The 19,279-nt window shown below is 42.1% G+C and overlaps 1 protein-coding gene across 2 annotated transcripts in view; it reads left to right on the forward strand.

The window, feature by feature from the left end:
- The window catches only part of PLPP1 (phospholipid phosphatase 1), a 93,846-nt gene that overhangs the window by 52,455 nt on the left and 22,112 nt on the right, over nt 1-19,279 (forward strand). For both annotated transcript variants that reach the window (XM_070743347.1, XM_070743346.1), the window contains exon 3: nt 4,577-4,857. In XM_070743347.1, coding sequence (XP_070599448.1) covers nt 4,577-4,857 — 281 coding nt within the window. The remainder of the gene's footprint in view (nt 1-4,576; nt 4,858-19,279) is intronic.

Below are 19,279 nucleotides of genomic sequence, written 5' to 3' on the forward strand. Positions count from 1 at the left end.
CATTCCCCAACTTGGCTGAGGCAGACAGCGAATGGGCAGTGGCTCCAGGACAAGGCCAGAGCAAGGCAATGGCACATTACCCGGCTGAGGCAGGTGACGAGCGGAAGCTTTGCGGAATGGTGCGTCCCTGGGCCCGAGCCCCCAACCCAAGGCAAAGGGTAAGCAAGTGCCATGCATTACTTACCTTTGGTGAGCTGAACTGAGTGGGTGAAGCAACTGGCGAGGTGATTAGCTGGGCAACATGGCGAAGGCAACATATATGGGATGGGGTGAGCGGCAAGTGGCTGGAGAGGGTGAGCGGCCAGAACGGTCAAGCTGTGACTAGGCGGGCATGAACGGGACCAACCAGGGGTGGTTTTTACCGGTTTGGCGAACCAATTCAAATTGCCCCTACCAGTTCGCCCAAACTGGTTGAACATCACCCCTGAGTGAAATGTCCATAAAATTATTTGGTATTATACCCAATTACCAAGTATGATCAACAAACCTAGGCTATCTCTGTTTATGACATCCCTCAGTTCAGATATGGTATGTCTTATTGAACAAATTATACATTGTTACCTGAGATGATGACATTTCTAGTTCTTGCGGGCTCATAACCTTATTTTCAGCATTATGTTCTCAGAAATCAAGTAGATTATAGGGAATCACTAAGGAATGGGTTATAAAGGAAGCTAAGTCTACTCACTCTTTAGGACCTTTAAAAGCAATATTTTTTAGTGAGACATAAAGATTGCAGCACAGATATAATAAGATTACTATTATTAATTCAGTGAATAGCCACATTGTTAAATTTTTGACAAGCTGTAACCCAGTGGTTCTCAACCTTTCTAATGCCATGACTCCTTAATACAGTTCTTCATGTTGTGACCCCCAACCATAAGTATAGCGTCAATTCTCCCAACAGAGCTTTAAGCTGATTGGCAGGAAGGTCAGCGGGCACACCCACTATATATGCCTGGTTAATTGGATTGTAAAAATATGTTCCAAGGCGCCATAATAGAAGCTTTAGTTTAGTTATTTATTTATTAGATTTATATGCCGCCCCTCTCCGAGGACTCCAAGTTCTTAACACCATGGGAAATTTGTCTTTTCTATTGTCCTTGGTGACCCCTGTGAAATGGTTGTTCAAGCCCCCAAAGGGGCCCCGACCCCCAGGTTGACAACCACTGCTGTAAACAGAACTCTTGATGGGACATAATAGAAATCATGTCTTGTGATGACATACAAAGGCACATTTACCCTTATGAGGATTTTCGTAGCTGAATATGCTGTCTTGTAGAAATAAATGATTTTGTTCCACTCTGGCATCAAGATAAATAATTTTGTTCCACTATCTCAACATGTAGGGAAAATAGAGAAACAATCATAATGTTTTTCCTTCCAATCAATATTTTTTCTATATTCCTATGTTCTGGACCTGGGCTGATCAGGCTGAGTGTTCCAATAATAAGAGCTTTACAGGCTGGTAATATTCAAAATAACATTTCTTTTATTCCTTCCACTTTGGATCTTGTCACTACAGCTCCGGCACGGAGAAATGGATTCAACTCTTACAGACTAAATTATGAAGTTATAAGTCTTTCTAATTAACAAGCTGTCTACTTCAAAACAACTTATCTCTGATCAGGTTCACACTGTTCAAAAGCACTTTTTTATGCAATAGAAACACTCACTTATTCGGAGAGATGACATAAATCACCATATTGGTTTTCTATCACTTTGAAGAAACTGTTCTTAATTTCTGTTGAATTCTGGAAGTAATGTAATTAATTAATTAATTTACACACTCTGAAATCGCATATTAAACACCCCCCCCCCCCCAATTTTGTCCTTTCTTTTCTACAACCTTCTGAATTTTGGATTTAACCAAGGGCTGTCTTCTAAGCTTCCAGTATCAGAAGAAACATGACTCTTCACACTTTCGTCGGATGGCTGTTTCACTTTCCTCGCTAGCTTCCCCCACATCTCTTAAATCAGGGTAATTGACAGCTTCTACGTCATCTCCGTCTTCTGAATCTGAGAATTCTAAAGGCTGACAGGGAACGCACACAACACTAATGAACAAAAGCATGACATTCTGACTCATTTAGCTTCTGGACTTCTATCAAACTTTCTAGAAACTGGAAAATAACTTCTAGGACTCCTGATACAAGATACTTCTTGGTGTCTCATCCGTAAAAGGGTTACTGTATATTGCTTTTGTAATTTCTGTGAAAGACTTTTGAGTAACAGGAAAAATGAGAGAACTTTAAGGGACACCATATCATAAGACACTTGACGATGACAAATAATCACCCATTACTACCACTGATACTGGTTTGTAGACATTTCTGAAGTTCAGTTGATATCTCCAGTCACCTTTATCACACATTCAAAGAGATATATAAAATTCACTCATATTTAAGAACCATGTAACTCATCTTGCTGTTTTCTTCTGTTTAAAAGTATGTACCAAAGAGATGAGCGAATCACATAAGAATTCAAAACTAATTCAAAATGTTTAGTCCTGTATACCAGTTGACATAGCTGCCAGCAATTAACTAAACAAGCTGCTTGGATTGAACCATTGAGTTAAATGCTGTTAACTGGATGGCTCTGAGGAGTTTCTGTGGTCACAAAATGATCGTCTGACAATAGTGCTAATTAAATCCCTGCCCTGAAACTGACAAGGTAATCAAACTTTGTGCAACAAGTGTGACATATATTAAACTATAAATAATATTTCAGGAGAACTTCATGGAACTTTACATAATAGACAAGATATTAAACTTGTCCATTCTGTAAAACTCCATGACGATGTATATATTATATTTGTGCGTGTATGTGTGTATAGAAATCTAATGAAACTTCTTGAGAAGATGTTCCCAAGATGGTTTACCACCTACTCTAACCCCGAGAATAATAAAGGAAATTGACTACTCTATGCTGGTTTTTCTTTTGTTAGCTATTGCTGATGTTGCTGCCTTCATATGTGAGCCTAAGACAGTTGTTCCCATTCTCTATAGAGCTTTTGAAAACTCCAGCTTTTGTGTAATTCATCAGATATTGATATTTCCAAGATTACCACTTACTAAGCCATTATAAGTCACTATACAGGAGGAATTTAAAGCTGTAGCATCATATACAAAGTCAGAATTATTAAATGATCCTTAAAGTAAACCACTTTCAAGAACAAAACTCCCTCAGGGCAACTTATGAGAAATACATGGATGATAAAAGTTTGGTAATAAAAGCATAATAGAATATTGATAAAACTGATACACATTCATAGTTAGAACTTGCAACATTATACAGTGATACCTCATCTTATAAACGCCTCATCATACAAACTTTTCGAGATACAAACCCGGGGTTTAAGATTTTTTTGCCTCTTCTTACAAACTACTTTCACCTTACAAACCCACCACCGCCGATGGGATGCCCCATCTCTGGACTTCCGTTGTCAGCAAAGCGCCCATTTTTGAACTGCTGGGATTCCCCTGAGGCTCCCCTCCATGGGAAACCCCACCTCCGGACTTCTGTGTTTTTGTGATGCTGCAGGGGAATCCCAGCAGGGGAATCCAGCAGCTCAAAAACAGGCGCTACGCTGGCAACGGAATCCCCCTGCTGGGATTCCCCTGCAGCATCGCAAAAATGCAGAAGTCCAGAGGTGGGGTTTCCCATGGAGGGGAGCCTCAGGGGAATCCCAGCAGTGCAAAAACGGGTGCTTCGGCTGGCAAAAGGGGTGAATTTTGGGCTTGCACGCATTAATCGTTTTTTCATTGATTCCTATGGGAAACATTGTTTCGTCTTACAAACTTTTCACCTTAAGAACCTCGTCCCGGAACCAATTAAGTTTGTAAGACAAGGTATCACTGTATTAGAATAAGATGGTTATAATTAACAATCCACTTATTATTATAACTTCAGTTATATAGATAAGGACAAATGCTTCCAGCCAAGTTGAATACCAACACTATAAAATGTTATTTTCCATAATTCTAAATTTCCACCTTTGGCGCCTTTGTTTTTGTTTTAGGAAACCATTATATTCAGAAGGAAGTGTGTCCGGTTTAAAAGATTCCATCTAGCTGAAACCTGGGAGGTTCCCATGTTTAAAAGTTGGCCTTTAACATTTCTGGCAAGAACATACTGGTCTAGCCCTTTCACTTGGTTCCTGAATTTCCAGAACAATCATGTTTTTGGCAAAGAAACCATTTCTTTTGAGTAAAAGGTTAAGAATGGGTGGAAATTTGATGAAAAGTTAAAAGTGTTACTTGCGTATGGTGCCATTGCTAGATTTTCCAGGAAGCAGTGTTTTGTGTGGTGGTAAGGATAGAGGGAAAGGTTTCTAATTCATGTTATCTGTTCATAAAAACCAAGAGAGGAACCAAAAAAGAGAGGAAAAATTATATTTCCTTTACTTTGTTTTTGATTACTCTTTGAACCAGTCACCTAAATGTTCTATTTTTATAGAACCTTTATAGGCTTAATTGTTACCTAGTTAAATGGAAGCCCGTGTTCAGACTTGAGTATGTAGCATGATCTTACTTGTGTTGCAATTTTTAAAACATTCTTTTCTTTTTTATTCCAGATAATCATAGGAGAGGCCCTTTCAGTATATCACAATTGTTTGCACTCTAATTCATTTGTGAGAAATAACTACGTTGCTGCTATTTACAAGGCTCTGGGGACATTCTTTTTTGGTGCAGCTGTTAGCCAATCTTTGACAGACATTGCCAAGTATTCAATAGGTAGATTGAGACCTCACTTTCTGGACATATGTAAACCAGATTGGCGTCGTATCAACTGCAGCGCTGGTTACATTGAAAACTTCAAATGCCTTGGAGACAAAGTAAAGGTTAACGAAGGAAGGTAAGTCTGTTAACATAAAACATGTTCTGTATGAAAATACTTCTTTTTTGATAAAAGTGGGAATTTAATGATTTTCTGAATAGGTTTCACGATGTCTCATCATTTTTTCTTACACTAGCACACAGAGAATATTGTGCATTTTGATCTCATTAGCAGCAACAACAAAAACCATTCCAGATTTTATTCCATTAACTAGTACTGTACAAAATTATTGATTGGTTGATTGGTTGATTGGACTTATATTCCACCCCTCTCCGTGGACTTGAGGCGGCTTACAACATTTTGATAAAAAATATACAATATATAAAACAATTAACAGAATAGTTAATTTAAAAATTATCTTAAAAACTAAATATTTAAAATCGAACAGTCACATGGATACTATCACATCCAACACATTCACTGGGCAAAGGCTGGGGTCTAGTGACCGCAAGCCTGAGGACATAGGTGCATTTTCAGATTCTTACAAAAGGCAAGGAGGGTGGGGGGAGTTGATTCCAGAGGGCCGGAGCCCCCATAGAGAAGGCTCTTCTCCTAGGACCCGCCAAACAACATTGTCTAGTTGACAGGACCTGGAGAAGGCTGACTCTATGGAACCTAACTGAACACTGGGATTCGTAAGGCAAAAGGCGGTCCCGTAGGTAATTCGCATATGTGAATTATTGCTGCCAGTACAATAAGATTCTAGTTATAAAGCAACTGATGCCATGAAAAAAGAAAAGTGATCTTTTTCTGCCGTCAATCTTCTATGTTTCTACATTTGCATTGGTAATTTGATAGGTATTATCACTTGGGTCTTTGATGCTTAGGCTTTATGCAGAGCTATATAGATGTGTAACTTAAGGATTAATGTGTTACTGCACATTTCACATTCTTGAAGTTGTTTTTCTGTACAAAATCATTCCTTTTATTTCCTGCTATTCAAGCTTGAAGGTTGTTGGTATGTAGCTGGAGTTGCACCACCCAGACATGGGAGGAAAGGGATTTGAATTTTTATGGGAATGCCAGGGCTTACAAAAATACAATGAAAAATGAAAGAAACCCACCCAAAAGATCCTTGCAGTTCTTGCAGTTAGGTTGGCAATGTGCCATGGCTTAGATTCTAGCCAGAATTCCATTAAAATCTCAAATTTGTGCTTTTTTTGAATATCACAACCCATTTCCAAAATCTGGTAGCAGGAGGGAGGGAGGGGGGAAGAAAGGAAGGAAATTTATTTATTTATTTATTTATTATTATTATTTATTATTTATTGGATTTGTATGCCGCCCCTCTCCGTAGACTCGGGGCGGCTAACAACAGTAATAAAAAACATCATGCAAATCCAATACTAAAAACAACTAAAATACCCTTATTATAAAACTAAACATCCATATAACAAACATACCATACATAAATTATAATGGCTTAGGGGGAAAGAATGTCTCAATTCCCCCATGCCTGACGACAGAGGTGGGTTTTAAGGAGCTTACGAAAGGCAAGGAGGATGGGGGCAATTCTAATCTCTGGGGGGAGTTGATTCCAGAGGGTCGGGGCCGCCACAGAGAAGGCTTTTCCCCTGAGCCCCGCCAAGCGACATTGTTTTGTTGACGGGACCCGGAGAAGGCCCACTCTGTGGGACCTAACCGGTCGCTGGGATTCGTGCAGCAGAAGGCGGTCTCGTAGATATTTATTTATTTATTTATTTATTTATTTATTTACTTACTTACTTACTTACTTACTTACTTACTTACTTACTTACTTACTTACTTACTTACTTACTTACTTACTTATTTGACTTCTAAGCCGCCCAATCCCAAAGGACTCAGGGCGGCTTACAACATAATAACAATACAAAAAGGTACAGCAATAAAAAAGAAGTTGAATATAAGCTTTAAAAACCTAACCCCAATAAAACCCATTTATATAAAAACCAATCAAATATTATGCATGCAAACCATTCATAAAATAAAATTTGGCCATGAAAGATGGATATTTCATGGCCCCCTGGCCTGCCGGCAAAGCCAGGTCTTTGTTCTTTCTCCCTTGTTTATTTTTACTTTTCAGAAAATGTAAACTCTTTCCACTGAGTTAAATCAAGATTTCTGTATGAACTAGGAAACATTAAATTATTCTAATTAAGAAATTTGCTTTTCTCTTCAGTACATTAAAAAGAAAATGATAGTTCATGTCCTTTATTCCAAAAAAGAAGTAAAATTCAGGAATCATTTTATTAAAAATGTGCTGTGAATCATTGGAGTTTCTCTTGGAGATGAAAAAAAAAATTAGATTTTCACTTTATTTAAATAAGTGATTTGGGAGGCAACAATACAGAAAAAACTGACAGCCTCTTTGGAGGGCTTCTCTTGCATGGTATACATTGACTAAAAGCCAAAAGCAACATCCATCTTTCCAAGAGGGAACTCCTCCCATGATGGATGTTTAAATCTGGGATATCCGCCCAGTTTCGGAGGCAAATTTCTAACCCCACTGAAATTAAAAAAAAAATAACGCTAAGGATATTTACAAAATTGGGGGCTGAGGGTATCTGGATCTTTTTCAGCATACAAGTGACTGTAAGTCTTCCAACTCTGGTTTTTTAACTGAAAAAATGCCCAACAGCCAGAACCTTTATTCAGAGGCTTCTCTTACTACAGGTCATGAGTGCATATAAGAAAGAGAACCAGTTTGCTGTAGTGGTTTAGTGCTGAACTTGAAACTGACTGAATAAGTAAAAAAACAGAAGATTCTTTGCCACTACCAAAAGTGCAATCCTTTTCTCCATCATAGGTTATTTTTTTTAAGAAAAAAAGAAATCCCCGAAGTTTTCTTGGCAAGATAGGTTTGCCATTGCCTCCTTCCCAAGGCTGAAAGAGAACGACTGGCCCCAAATCACCCAACTGCTCCTTCCATAAGGCAGGACTAGAATCCTACCTTAAGGAAGGATTTTCTGGCCTGATTTATCCTCTCGCTTTCCAGACTGAATCTACAAGATTAAACATAGAGCCTGACTTTTGACTTTAAATGAGCACTTTGAAAAAGTTGACCAGAAATTCTGTAAGTGATTTTTTAAATATAAATGTTTTAAATTTCTTTTCAAAATGCATCCCAGGGTGTTTCACAAAGTGATTAAAGCACCTACTTGAGTATTGTAGTGATGTGGCATTCTATGCACTGTGTGACTATGAACAGTGGCACCTGGCAATACAGGTTATGGGACTAAACTGCAATGATTATATTGTCTTCCGTGGATATTGCCTATCTGGACTTCAGCGAAGCCTTTGGTACGGTTCCACGTAAAGAGCTAATTGATAGGTTTGTGAAGATTGGACTTAATTTCTGGATAGTTCAGTGAATTTGCAGCTGGCTAAAGCGTAGACATCAGAGAGTTGTTAATGGCAAGTATTCTGAGCAGAGACTGGTTACAAGCGGTGTGCCACAAGGGTCTGTTCTGGGTCCTATTCAGTGACATAGGGGAAGATTTGGTAGGGAAGGTTTGCCTATTTGCTGATGACTCTAAAGTGTGCAATAGGGTTGATATTCCTGGAGGCGTCTGTGATATGGCAAATGATTTAGCTTTACTAGATAAATGGTCAAAGCAATGGAAACTGCAGTTTAATGTTTCCAAATGTAAAATGCACTTGGGGAAAAGGAATCCTCAATCTGAGTATTGTATTGGCAGTTCTGTGCTAACAAAAACTTCAGAAAAGAAGGATTTATAGGTAGTGATTTCCGACCGTCTCAAAATGGGTGAGCAGTGTGGTCGGGCGGTAGGAAAAGCAAGTAGGATGCTTGGCTGCATAGCTAGAGGTATAACAAGCAGGAAGAGGGAGATTGTGATCCCGCTATATAGACCGCTGGTGAGACCACATTTGGAATACAGTGATCCTTCGATTTTCGCGATCTCGATCTTCGCGAAACGCTATATCGCGATTTTTCAGAAAATATTAATTAAAAAATACTCCACGGTTTTTTTGCTATTTTTTCCCACCCGATGACGTCACTCTCTTCCTTCCTTTCTCATCTTTCTTTCTCTCTCTCTTTCTCTATCTTGCTTCTTCTCTCACACTCTCTTCCTCCCTCTCTCATCTCTTTCTTTCCTTCTCTCTCTTTCTCTATCTCTCCCCCTCTTGCTCTCGAGCGGCGAGCGAGCGGCCGGGCGAAGGGCGGGCGAGCGGTGAGCGAGCTGACATTCTTCATCAGCGGGGGCAGAATTGCACAAGCGTTTTGTTGAGGGAAATTGCCTCAATTTTAAACGCGAGGCTGCAAAAGAGGGAAGCCTCCGGCGCGCCGTTTCCTAAACCGCGCACGCACGGAGGCGCCGGAACACCCGGGTGGCTCCGAAGCCGAGGCGCCCGGGAAGCCTCCCATCAACCCAGAGGGCCCAAGAAACCCGGCCCGCTTAGGCCGCTCAGCGGAGAGGCCAGCGCAGCCTAGGCGCTGCAGGGAGCCGCCTCCACCTCCGCTACTACTACTACTCCCGCCGCCGTCCCCTCCCAGCCAGGCAACACGAAGCAGCAATGCGGCTCCCCAGGCTCGGTCCCTCTGGCACTCGCCGGGGGACGCCTGAGGGGGCTCCCTGAGGAAAGCGTGAAGAGAGAGAGAGAGAGGTGGGCGCGCTTTCAGCTGCCACCCCCTTAAAATCTCTTCTGCACGGAACGACCCTCCTCTGAGAGGAGGAGGCGCAACTCTTTCCCTGCCAGCGACACCCCCGTTTCCCCGAGGCGGCTCCCCTCTTCTTTCTCCCACCCCCTTCGAGCCAAACAGCCGAGACGCCCCCTTCTTCTAGTTTAAAGAGAAAGCAGAAGACATTATTAAAGCCCAATTTTGGATCAATTCTTCGCTGCCCCTTCCCATTCTTCCTTCCCCTGCTCTAGGGAACCGCACGCCCCTCATTCAAGGAGCAGCAGACAACCAGACAGACGCCTGTCTCCCTCCCCTTTCGGGTGCCTGTCTGCCTCCCTTTTCGGGTGCCTGTCTGCCTCCCTTTTCGGGTGCGGAGCCCCTCAAGTTGCCTCACGGGGAGGCGGCGGGAGAAGGAGAACTCCGGCTAAGCCAGGCTGTCTCTCTCTCTCTCTCTCCCCCGTTTCGGTCTTCCCGGCATCAGTGCCTTCGCCTTCCTCCCCCGACAGCGCCGTGCGCAAGCTCGGGTTATCCGACAGCCGGGAGCGTCCCTCTTGCTACCCACCTCTGAAATAAAAGTGAGCGAGCGGCCGGGCGAACGGCGGGTGGGTGGGTGCCTACGGGGAACGTGGTGGATCGGGCGGGCGGGCGGTAGCAGCGAGGGCGCCGGAGGCGCTGGGGGAGCGGGGGCAGCCAAAAATGGTGTTTTTACTTCCGCGCCACTACATCGCGAAAAATCGATTATCGCGAGGGGTCTTGGAACGTAACCCTCGCGATACTCGAGGGATCACTGTACTGTGTTCAGTTCTGGAGACCTCACCTACAAAAAGATATTGACAAAATTGAACGGATCCAAAGATAGGCTACAAAAATGGTGGAAGGTCTTAAGGTCAGGAAAGACTTAATGAACTCAATCTATATAGTCTGGAGGACAGAAGGAAAAGGGAAATATGGAAGGAAAATATGATGGAAACATTTAAATATGTTAAAGGGTTAAATAAGGTTCAGGAGGGAAATGTTTTTAATAGGAAAGTGAACACAAGAACAAGGGGGCACAATCTGAGGTTACTTGTGGGAAAGATCATAAGCAACATGAGAAAATATTATTTTACTAAAATATTTTTCTACTATAATTAAAGATTACGGTATTGTCTAAACTATAATAAAGTTTTCATGAGGGAAAAGGAGCCTCCCTCAACAATAAGGGTGGACAGCTTGGAAATGTTGAGGACTGTAAACCAAGGCATCTAGAGGTTGCCAGAAGTAAGGAATTCTCAGTTAATTTCAGGGAGGAGAAACTGAAATACTTGCCCATGGGGCTTAGTAAAATTAAAGTTTGATATACACCTCTACTTACTAATTTAATTCGTTCTGTGACCAGGTTCTTAAGTAGAAAAGTTTGTAAGAAGAAGCATTTTTTCCCATAGGAATCAATGTAAAAGCAAATACAATAATGCATACGATTGGGAAAACCACAGGGAGGGTGGAGGCCCTGTTTCCTCCCAGGAGATTCCTGGAAAGGCGTCACGGAGGCTTCTCCCCACCTTTTCCGGCACTATCTCCTCCCAGGAGATTCCTAGAGAGGCCCCACGGAGGCTTCTGCCTGCCTTTTCTGGTTACAGTTTTGGAGGCTCGGGTTTGTAAGTGGAAAATGGTTCTTGAGAAGAGGCAAAAAAACCACCCGGTTCTTATCTAGAAAAGTTTGTAAGTAGAGCCATTTGTAGTTAGCAGTACCACTGTATTGTACTTCAGTTATTACCTGATTTTGAACCTTCTGTACTACTTGAAATATCTATTTTCTGTATTCTTGTTTGTCTCTCTCCTATGAACTAATAAACTGGCTTGCATTCAGAAGGATTTCTGCCATACAGCTGAATTAAATCTAGGGACTGCTGCACCTTGGAAGTTTCATTACAAGTGGTGTCTTCTGGATGAGTATGTGTGTGGAAGTGCCTAGCAAAATTAACTTCATTGAAAATAAAACAGGGCACAAAATGGGAGCCCCTGGTTTGTCTGGTGAAAAGGTGTTCGGGCTGCTGCCTCTTTTATTAGCACATATGATAAGGTGATCATGCTTGATATCATGGGAAGAGGTGGCTTGGCATTCTCCAGCTGTCTAAGATTACAAATGATATAACCTGGCATTGGTTATGCTAGTTGAGGTTATAGGGGCTAATAGAAGCTACAGACCAATTTAAGATCAAAGATACGATTTCCATACAGAAAAGTAAAAGCACTGTAGAACACAGAAATATTATTTACTTTTTCCCTGCTGTCGTCAGTAACTTTATAAGTTCAGTAAGTTGCCAAGGTTAATGCCTCCCTGTTTTTAAAATTGTTTTTTTATATATCTATAAGTAAATGTGAGGGTCAGTTTGGTCTGGGAGGTTTTTGTTTGTGTCTTTAAAGTATATACTAATATGGGCTGCCTTACTACAATGAGCTTAAAATTCTGTTTTAATGAAAGAGAAGTTCTGAGAACCATATATAAATAAGCATTCTAATTTTAAATGGCCTTTGTTCAGTTTAAGAAAGGACACATGGTATTTTAAGTGAAAAGAACAAAAACAGTAACAAGGAACAAAATGTAAGTTATTTTGAAGTTATATTCTTTACAGTAAAGTTTTCTGGGTGTGCATGCATTCAGATCCTTAGATAGTAAGCGTAAAAGTATGTTATTAAAAAAAAAACAAATTAACATTTGAATTGCTGCACCTAAAATTGTTGAAGTTATTTTCTTAGAATGAAGGGGGAAAGTCCTCCTCATCTTCAGTGCTTTGGTAATCAGAATTGGGAGTTTTGGAAATTATAATCCAAGATTTCTAGATTAGACCAATGCTTCTTAAAGTATGCTCCTAAGACCATGAGAACACCCCCTCCCCAAAACCCTCACAAGCACCCACAAAATCAAAATGATTTCCTTGCTGAAAAAATACAATATTAAATATAATATTAAAATCCAATCAAACAATCGTGGCAACCAACGAATGTAACAAGTTTAATTTGTAATATGGTAAATATAGATAAATATAAACCAAACAAATAAACAGCTCTTTTGAAGTTCTCCATAATTTTTTTAAGTGGGAGAGTCTTGAAGAAAAAAGTTTAAAAAACACTTGTCTAGAGAATTGTGGAATCTCCCAGAAAAGATTGAGAAGGTATCTGGCATGAGAAAAAAAATTACTTGCCTGATGTTGAAGGAACATGTTCAAATTAAAGCATCAGATTCTTAATCAACTAAGAACTTTTTAAAGGCTGAAATTACCATCAAAATGTGCTTCTGGTATGGGTAATCCTTGACTTATAACTGCAGTTGAGCCCCAAATTTCTGTTGCTAAGCTCATTTGTTAAGTGAATTTTGCCCTATTTTACAGCCTGCCTTCCCTCAGTTCCTAAGTAAATCACTGCAGTTGTTAAGATAGTAGCATGGTTCCTTAGTGAATTTAGCTTCTCCATTGAGTTTGTTTATTAGAAGGCCGTTAAAGGTGATCACATGACCCTGGGACACCACAACTGTTATAAATATGAGCCTGTTTCCAAGCATCTGAATTTTAATCACATGGCCCTGGGGATGTTGCAACAGTCGTAAGTGTGAAAAGGGTCATAAGTCACTTTTTTCAGTGCCATTGTAACTTTGGTCACTAACTAGGGTACCCCATTAATTTGCCTTCTATTGAAAATATTCTTATCTTGTGGTAACTTGTGATCCGGTATGTACAGTTTGATTTGTCATGTTTGAAATGACTGGCTGACCAACTGCACTCAATGTGTAGTCCTTAATGGAACTGCATCTACATGGAGGGAAGTATGTAGTGGGGTATGCTCCTTATACCCAGTGCTCTTCAATAGCCGCCCCGAGTCTTCGGAGAGGGGCGGCATACAAATCGAATAAATAATAATAATAATAAATAATAATATCTTCTTTAAAGATTTAGACAAAGGGATAGAAAGGGGGAAATTTGCAGATGACACCAAGCTGGCAGGACTAGCCAATAGTCCAGAAGAAAGGCTGTATCTAACAAAATAAAATTCAATAGTGAGAAAAGTAAAGTTCTATATTGACCTGGGCAAAGGGCGGCCCGCCCTCTGTCTGTGACCGGCCTGCCCACTATCTGTGATCGGTCCGCGGAGGTCAGGGTCCGCTCCAGTGCGAGGATGAAAGAGCTCACCGTGTCTGCCAGGACTCCTCCGGTTCCTGCTTTCTACCGAGCACAGAAACCACGCAAACACTGTAGCGCTTTGACTGTGGTGCACCGTGTTGCCGTAAAGCAAACAATTAGGGGTCTGTAGAGTGGGTCTGGATGTTAAAGTCAAGCCAGGGTCTGAGTCTTTACAGTATTGGGTAGAACTGAGTTAATTATATTAGTCCGGCCCTCTAAAACCATCCCAATTTCTCATCCGGCCCCATGGCAAAATTAATTGCCCACCCCTGCAATAGATGGTTCTTGGCTCAATAGTAGTAACTGCATGATCAGGTACAGTGAAAAACAAATCTGGATAGCAGATTGTGGCTTGAAGGTGTTCCCTTGATTTTACCTGATGATAGAGTCAGAAATTCTAAAAAACAATGAATGTGGATAAGACAGAGAAGGACAATTAAGTTATTTAACTTAATACTTAAATACTGATTTTTGCCCTTGTCCAAGAAAATAATATATTAATAATGCTTGTTATAGTTTGTTTATTATCAAATTATCCTAGAGAGTTGTTGACAAGTGTTTCATAACTTGGGCAGAGGTTGGTTTTCCACGAAGCAAGGCAATTTTACATCCAAAATTCAATTTCCTGGTGCTGCGTGGGAAAGCTAGAGTTATTTGAGAATTTGAGAATTAAGAATTCCAAACTTCTTACAAAGGCTGAGCAATTCCGTTGCTTTGGCAGAGCAACAGTGGTCTTCTTGCTGTCTACAGCAAGATTCAAGTTTATTCATGAACTACAGTAATTGTGATACGGATACTGCAAGCAGAAAACAGCTGCTCTTTTGTGAAGGAAAGGGTGCAGCTTTCTACTTGATATCATACTTATCTTTTGCACCTTGGAATTGTTGTTTTGTCAGCAGAAATGCAAGTACTGCCCTGTTGTGCCTTGTTATTACAGTGGGATAAATGCTTTTGTGTGGTGGCTCCAAGCGAAGTGTTAGCGAAAGATGTTTAGGCAGAAAAGTATTATACAATAATGCAAATGTTCCTGGAGTTAAGCTGCACCCAAGAGGACTTCCCTAATCTTTAGGAATCTATATTGGGCAAAATATAGCATCATCTGAAACTGGATTGATGTTGCATAGGATTTAATATATCAGTAACAGTATCCTCTAAATAGAGATTAATTTGCAGCATTCCCTGTATTCTGTTGGGCATCTATAGGGAATGGGAACTACAGAGTTTGCATTAGACTGAAGAAAAGCTCAGAAATTGGCTTTCACAATCTCCATTCAGTATTACATCTTGTGTCAGTGTGGTGCTTTATTTATAGGATGGGAGCATTCTAGGGAGCATCACAGTAGAGTATTTTAGGGAATTTTAACACAATCACTGAACTAACCCTGATGGAAATATGCAAGAATTGTTAGTATCAAAGGATACTAAAACATATTTTACACCCTGAGAAATGAGATAATGTTCAGAAGTGTTCAGGCTCCTACAAATATCCTGATTCATTGAAATATAAGAAGGAGTAGTGGTACAGCACAATCAAACTTGCAAGGTTATGCTATTATAGTCAGTTTCAATAAAAGTAGATTTAGTTTTCATGTGCAGCTTTAAAAGATGTGTGTATGAAAAAAAGGTAGATAACTTCATTTTTTTCTATAGTGGATCACTTGTGTCTTGAGTTTTATATTAGCTATCCAAACTAGCAATGTCTTTCAATGGACACAAGACTTTTTGCCACATTCAAGATACATAAATTTATTATATGCTATTGTCTCTCTTTCAATTCAAATACAGTGGTACCTCAAGATACGAACCCCTCGTCTTACGAACAACTCGAGATACGAACCTGGGGTTCAGAAAAAATTTGCCTCTTCTTACGAACTTTTTTCGTGTTACGAACGCCAAACCCGAACTTCCGGGTTCGGCGTTCGGGAGGCTGCTGGGAAGCCCCCCGGCTGTTTTAAAAGGTTACAGCCGGGCTGGGGGGCTTCCCAGCAGCCTCCCGAAGCCGAACGCCAAACCCGAACTTCCGGGTTCGGCGTTCGGAGGCTGCTGGGAAGCCCTGCCGCCCGGCTGTCACCTTTTAAAACAGCCGCGCGGCTTCCCAGCAGCCTCCGAATGCCGAACGCGGAAGTTCGGGTTATGGCGTTCGGCTTCAGGAGGCTGCTGGGAAGCCGCCCGGCTGTTTTAAAAGGTGACAGCCGGGCTGGGGGGCTTCCCAGCAGCCTCCTGAACCCCGAACTTTTGCCGAACTTCCGGGTTCAGGGTTCGGGAGGCTGCTGGGAAGCCCCCCAGCCCAGCTGTCACCTTTTAAAACAGCTGCGCGGCTTCTCAGCAGCCTCCGAACGCCGAACGCGGAAGTTCGGGTTTGGCGTTCGGCTTCGGGAGGCTGCTGGGAAGCCGCCCGGCTGTTTTAAAAGGTCACAGCCGGGCTGGGGGGCTTCCCAGCAGCCTCCCGAACCCCAAACATTTGCCGAACCTCCAGGTTCGGGGTTCAGGAGGCTTCTGGGAAGCCCCCCAGCCCGGCTGTCACCTTTTAAAACAGCTGCGCGGCTTCCCAGCAGCCTCCGAACGCCGAACGCGGAAGTTCGGGTTTGGCGTTCGGCTTAAGGAGGCTGCTGGGAAGCCGCCCGGCTGTTTTAAAAGGTGACAGCCGGGCGGGGGGGCTTCCCAGCAGCCTCCCGAACCCCGAACTTTTGCTGAACTTCCGGGTTCGGGGTTCGGGAGGCTGCTGGGAAGCCCCCCAGCCCGGCTGTCACCTTTTAAAACAGCTGCGCGGCTTCTCAGCAGCCTCCGAACGCCAAATGCGGAAGTTCGGGTTTGGCGTTCAGCTTCGGGAGGCTGCTGGGAAGCCGCCCGGCTGTTTTAAAAGGTCACAGCCGGGCTGGGGGGCTTCCCAGCAGCCTCCGAACACCGAACGCGGAAGTTCGGGTTTGGCGTTTGGCTTCGGGAGGCTGCTGGGAAGCCGCCCGGCTGTTTTAAAAGGTGACAGCTGGGCTGGGGGGCTTCCCAGCAGCCTCCCGAACCCCAAACATTTGCCGAACCTCCAGGTTCGGGGTTCGGGAGGCTTCTGGGAAGCCCCCCAGCCCGGCTGTCACCTTTTAAAACAGCCGCGCGGCTTCCCAGCAGCCTCCGAACGCCGAACGCGGAAGTTCGGGTTTGGCGTTCGGCTTCGTGAGGCTGCTGGGAAGCCGCCCGGCTGCTTTTAAAGGTCACAGCCGGGCTGGGGGGCTTCCCAACAGCCTCACGAACCCCAAATGTTTGCCGAACTTCCGGGTTCGGGGTTCGGGAGGCTGCTGGGAAGCCCCCCAGCCCGGCTGTCACCTTTTAAAACAGCCGCGCGGCTTCCCAGCAGCCTCCGAACGCCGAATGCGGAAGTTCGGGTTTGGCGTTCGGTGTTCGGGAGGTTGCTGATAAGCTCCCAGGCTGTTTTAAAAGGTGACAGCCGGGCGGCAGCGTTTTTTTGCGGGGGGGGGGGTGTTGGTTGCACGGATTAATTGACTTTACATTGTTTCCTATGGGAAACAATGTTTCGTCTTACGAACCTTTCGTCTTACGAACCTCCCCCTGGAACCAATTAGGTTCGTAAGACGAGGTATGATTGTATCACTTTTGAAAGCCAACTATGTCCATCAATTACCATTTTCATACTGATTATGGTACTTAAAAGATTCCTTCAAATCAAGAAAGAAGAAGAATATCAATTCGCTCTCAGAATATTCATTTTGTGAGAATGTTTCTTTATTTTTTAAATTTTTTTCCTCCTGTGTTGGCTTTAGCAGTAGTCAGAGGGATGTTTTTTAGCAGAAATTATTGTTCTTTTGGCTCACAATTTCAGAATTTGTACTGCCAAGCTTGCCACATCACAGAAAATGCTATGTGATTTGATTTATTTGACACTTTTTTTCCATAGAGCAGTGCAAAAATCATTTGGGACATGCTATTGTCCCAGCTCTTGCACTCACCTTTTGCCATTTCAGTCCACTTTATAGCTTAACACCTCTTATTAAATATTTTTTTCTTGTTTGCTTGTGGTGCTATAAAACAGAAGTTGAAACCCAATCTGCTGAAATAGTTTTATCATTGAAAGGGATATTAAAGGTAGGGGAATAGGAAACAGTCCTTTAAGTTAGCTCACTTTTCATGTTACAAAGCTATAAAGATTTATATCTAACAAATCTTGGAAGGAGAAGTGTAAATTCAGAGAAATGTAACATGGGGAGAAGACAAAAGGAAAGAAATATTTTTCTTAGATGAATGCATGGACTTTGAGTAAGGGGGAAAAAAACACTTCATATGAAAGGAGGACTAGGACAATGGGGTTTAAGTGTAAAGTTGGCAAAAGAAGAGATCCTAGGATCTATTCATAGACAAGACAGCAACGTGAGAGAGGAAAGGAGAAAAGGTTTTAAAAATTAGCTGCTTCTCTTTAATTCCATGCACAGTATTAACTCCAAAGCTGTAATTTTCATAGTTAGAAATCAGTGTATGCATGATAAAATGTAAGCGATTCATTGTCCTTCCATCCAGCTCAGTCTTTTTGCATTGTCTGATTGCCTGCTGTACCCTGTTCCACCGATGCAGGTCCTAGCTCTGTGACCGAGTTTCAGCACTGGAGCATATGTCTTAATGCAGGGTGTACCCAGTAAAACTGGGAGTCAACATCTCTGCATGGCAGGAGAAGTTTCAGTTCCTCCTAAACAAAATTGAGTTTACAAGCAAAATGATTTACAACCAGTTGCAGCATGACCATGATTTGTAACAGTTTTTGTTGGTTTCTGTCTGTCGTAACTATTGTAAAATGTTTGCTGTCTTGGTGCCTTGATTTACAATCACAAAGACTTAGAACTGAAATTCCATGCTCCTCTGTGGTGGTAAGGTGAGGATCATCTGTACCGTTTTAGTCTTTTAAACAAAAGCAAAAGCCTTACAGAATCTTAATGGTTAAAAAAAAATTATTGCTGTAAAGCAGAAGTCTTCAAACTTGTGGACTTTAAGACTTGTGGACTTCAATTCCCAGAATTCTCCAACCACACAGCTGTGTTGGCTGGAGAATTCTGGAAATTGAAGTCCACAAGTCTTAAAGTCCACAGGTTTGAAGACTCCCGTTGTAAAGATACCATTATACTATTCATGATATTAAAGGAACATAGAACATACAGTGGGGAAAAGAAGTACAGTATTTAGTCAGACACCAATTGTGCAAGTTCTCCCACTTAAGAAGATGAGAGAGGCCTGTAATTGACATCATAGGTAGACCTCAACCATGAGAGACAACATGAGGAAATACATCCAGAAAATTTCATTACTGGCTTAAGCAGGGGGACACGTCTGGCACCAGTCCCTGGTGATGGTGTGTGTTACTGATGGTAGCCTTTTTTACGTTAGTCCCAGCTCTCTGCAGGTCATTCACTAGGTTCCCCCGTGTGGTTCTGAGATTTTTGCTCACTGTTCTTGTGATCATTTTGACCCCACGGGATGAGATATTGCGTGTAGTACCAGATCAAGGGAGATTATCAGTGGTCTTGTATGTCTTCCATTTTCTAATTATTGCTCCCAGAGTTGATTTCTTCATTGAAATCAACTCTGGGAGCTGCTTGCCTATTGCAGATTCAGTTTTCCCAGCCTGATGCAGGGCTACAATTTTGTTTCTGGTGTCCTTCAACAGCTC

Source organism: Erythrolamprus reginae, chromosome 2 (assembly GCF_031021105.1).
Source record: "Erythrolamprus reginae isolate rEryReg1 chromosome 2, rEryReg1.hap1, whole genome shotgun sequence".
Taxonomy (NCBI): Eukaryota; Metazoa; Chordata; class Lepidosauria; order Squamata; family Dipsadidae; genus Erythrolamprus; species Erythrolamprus reginae.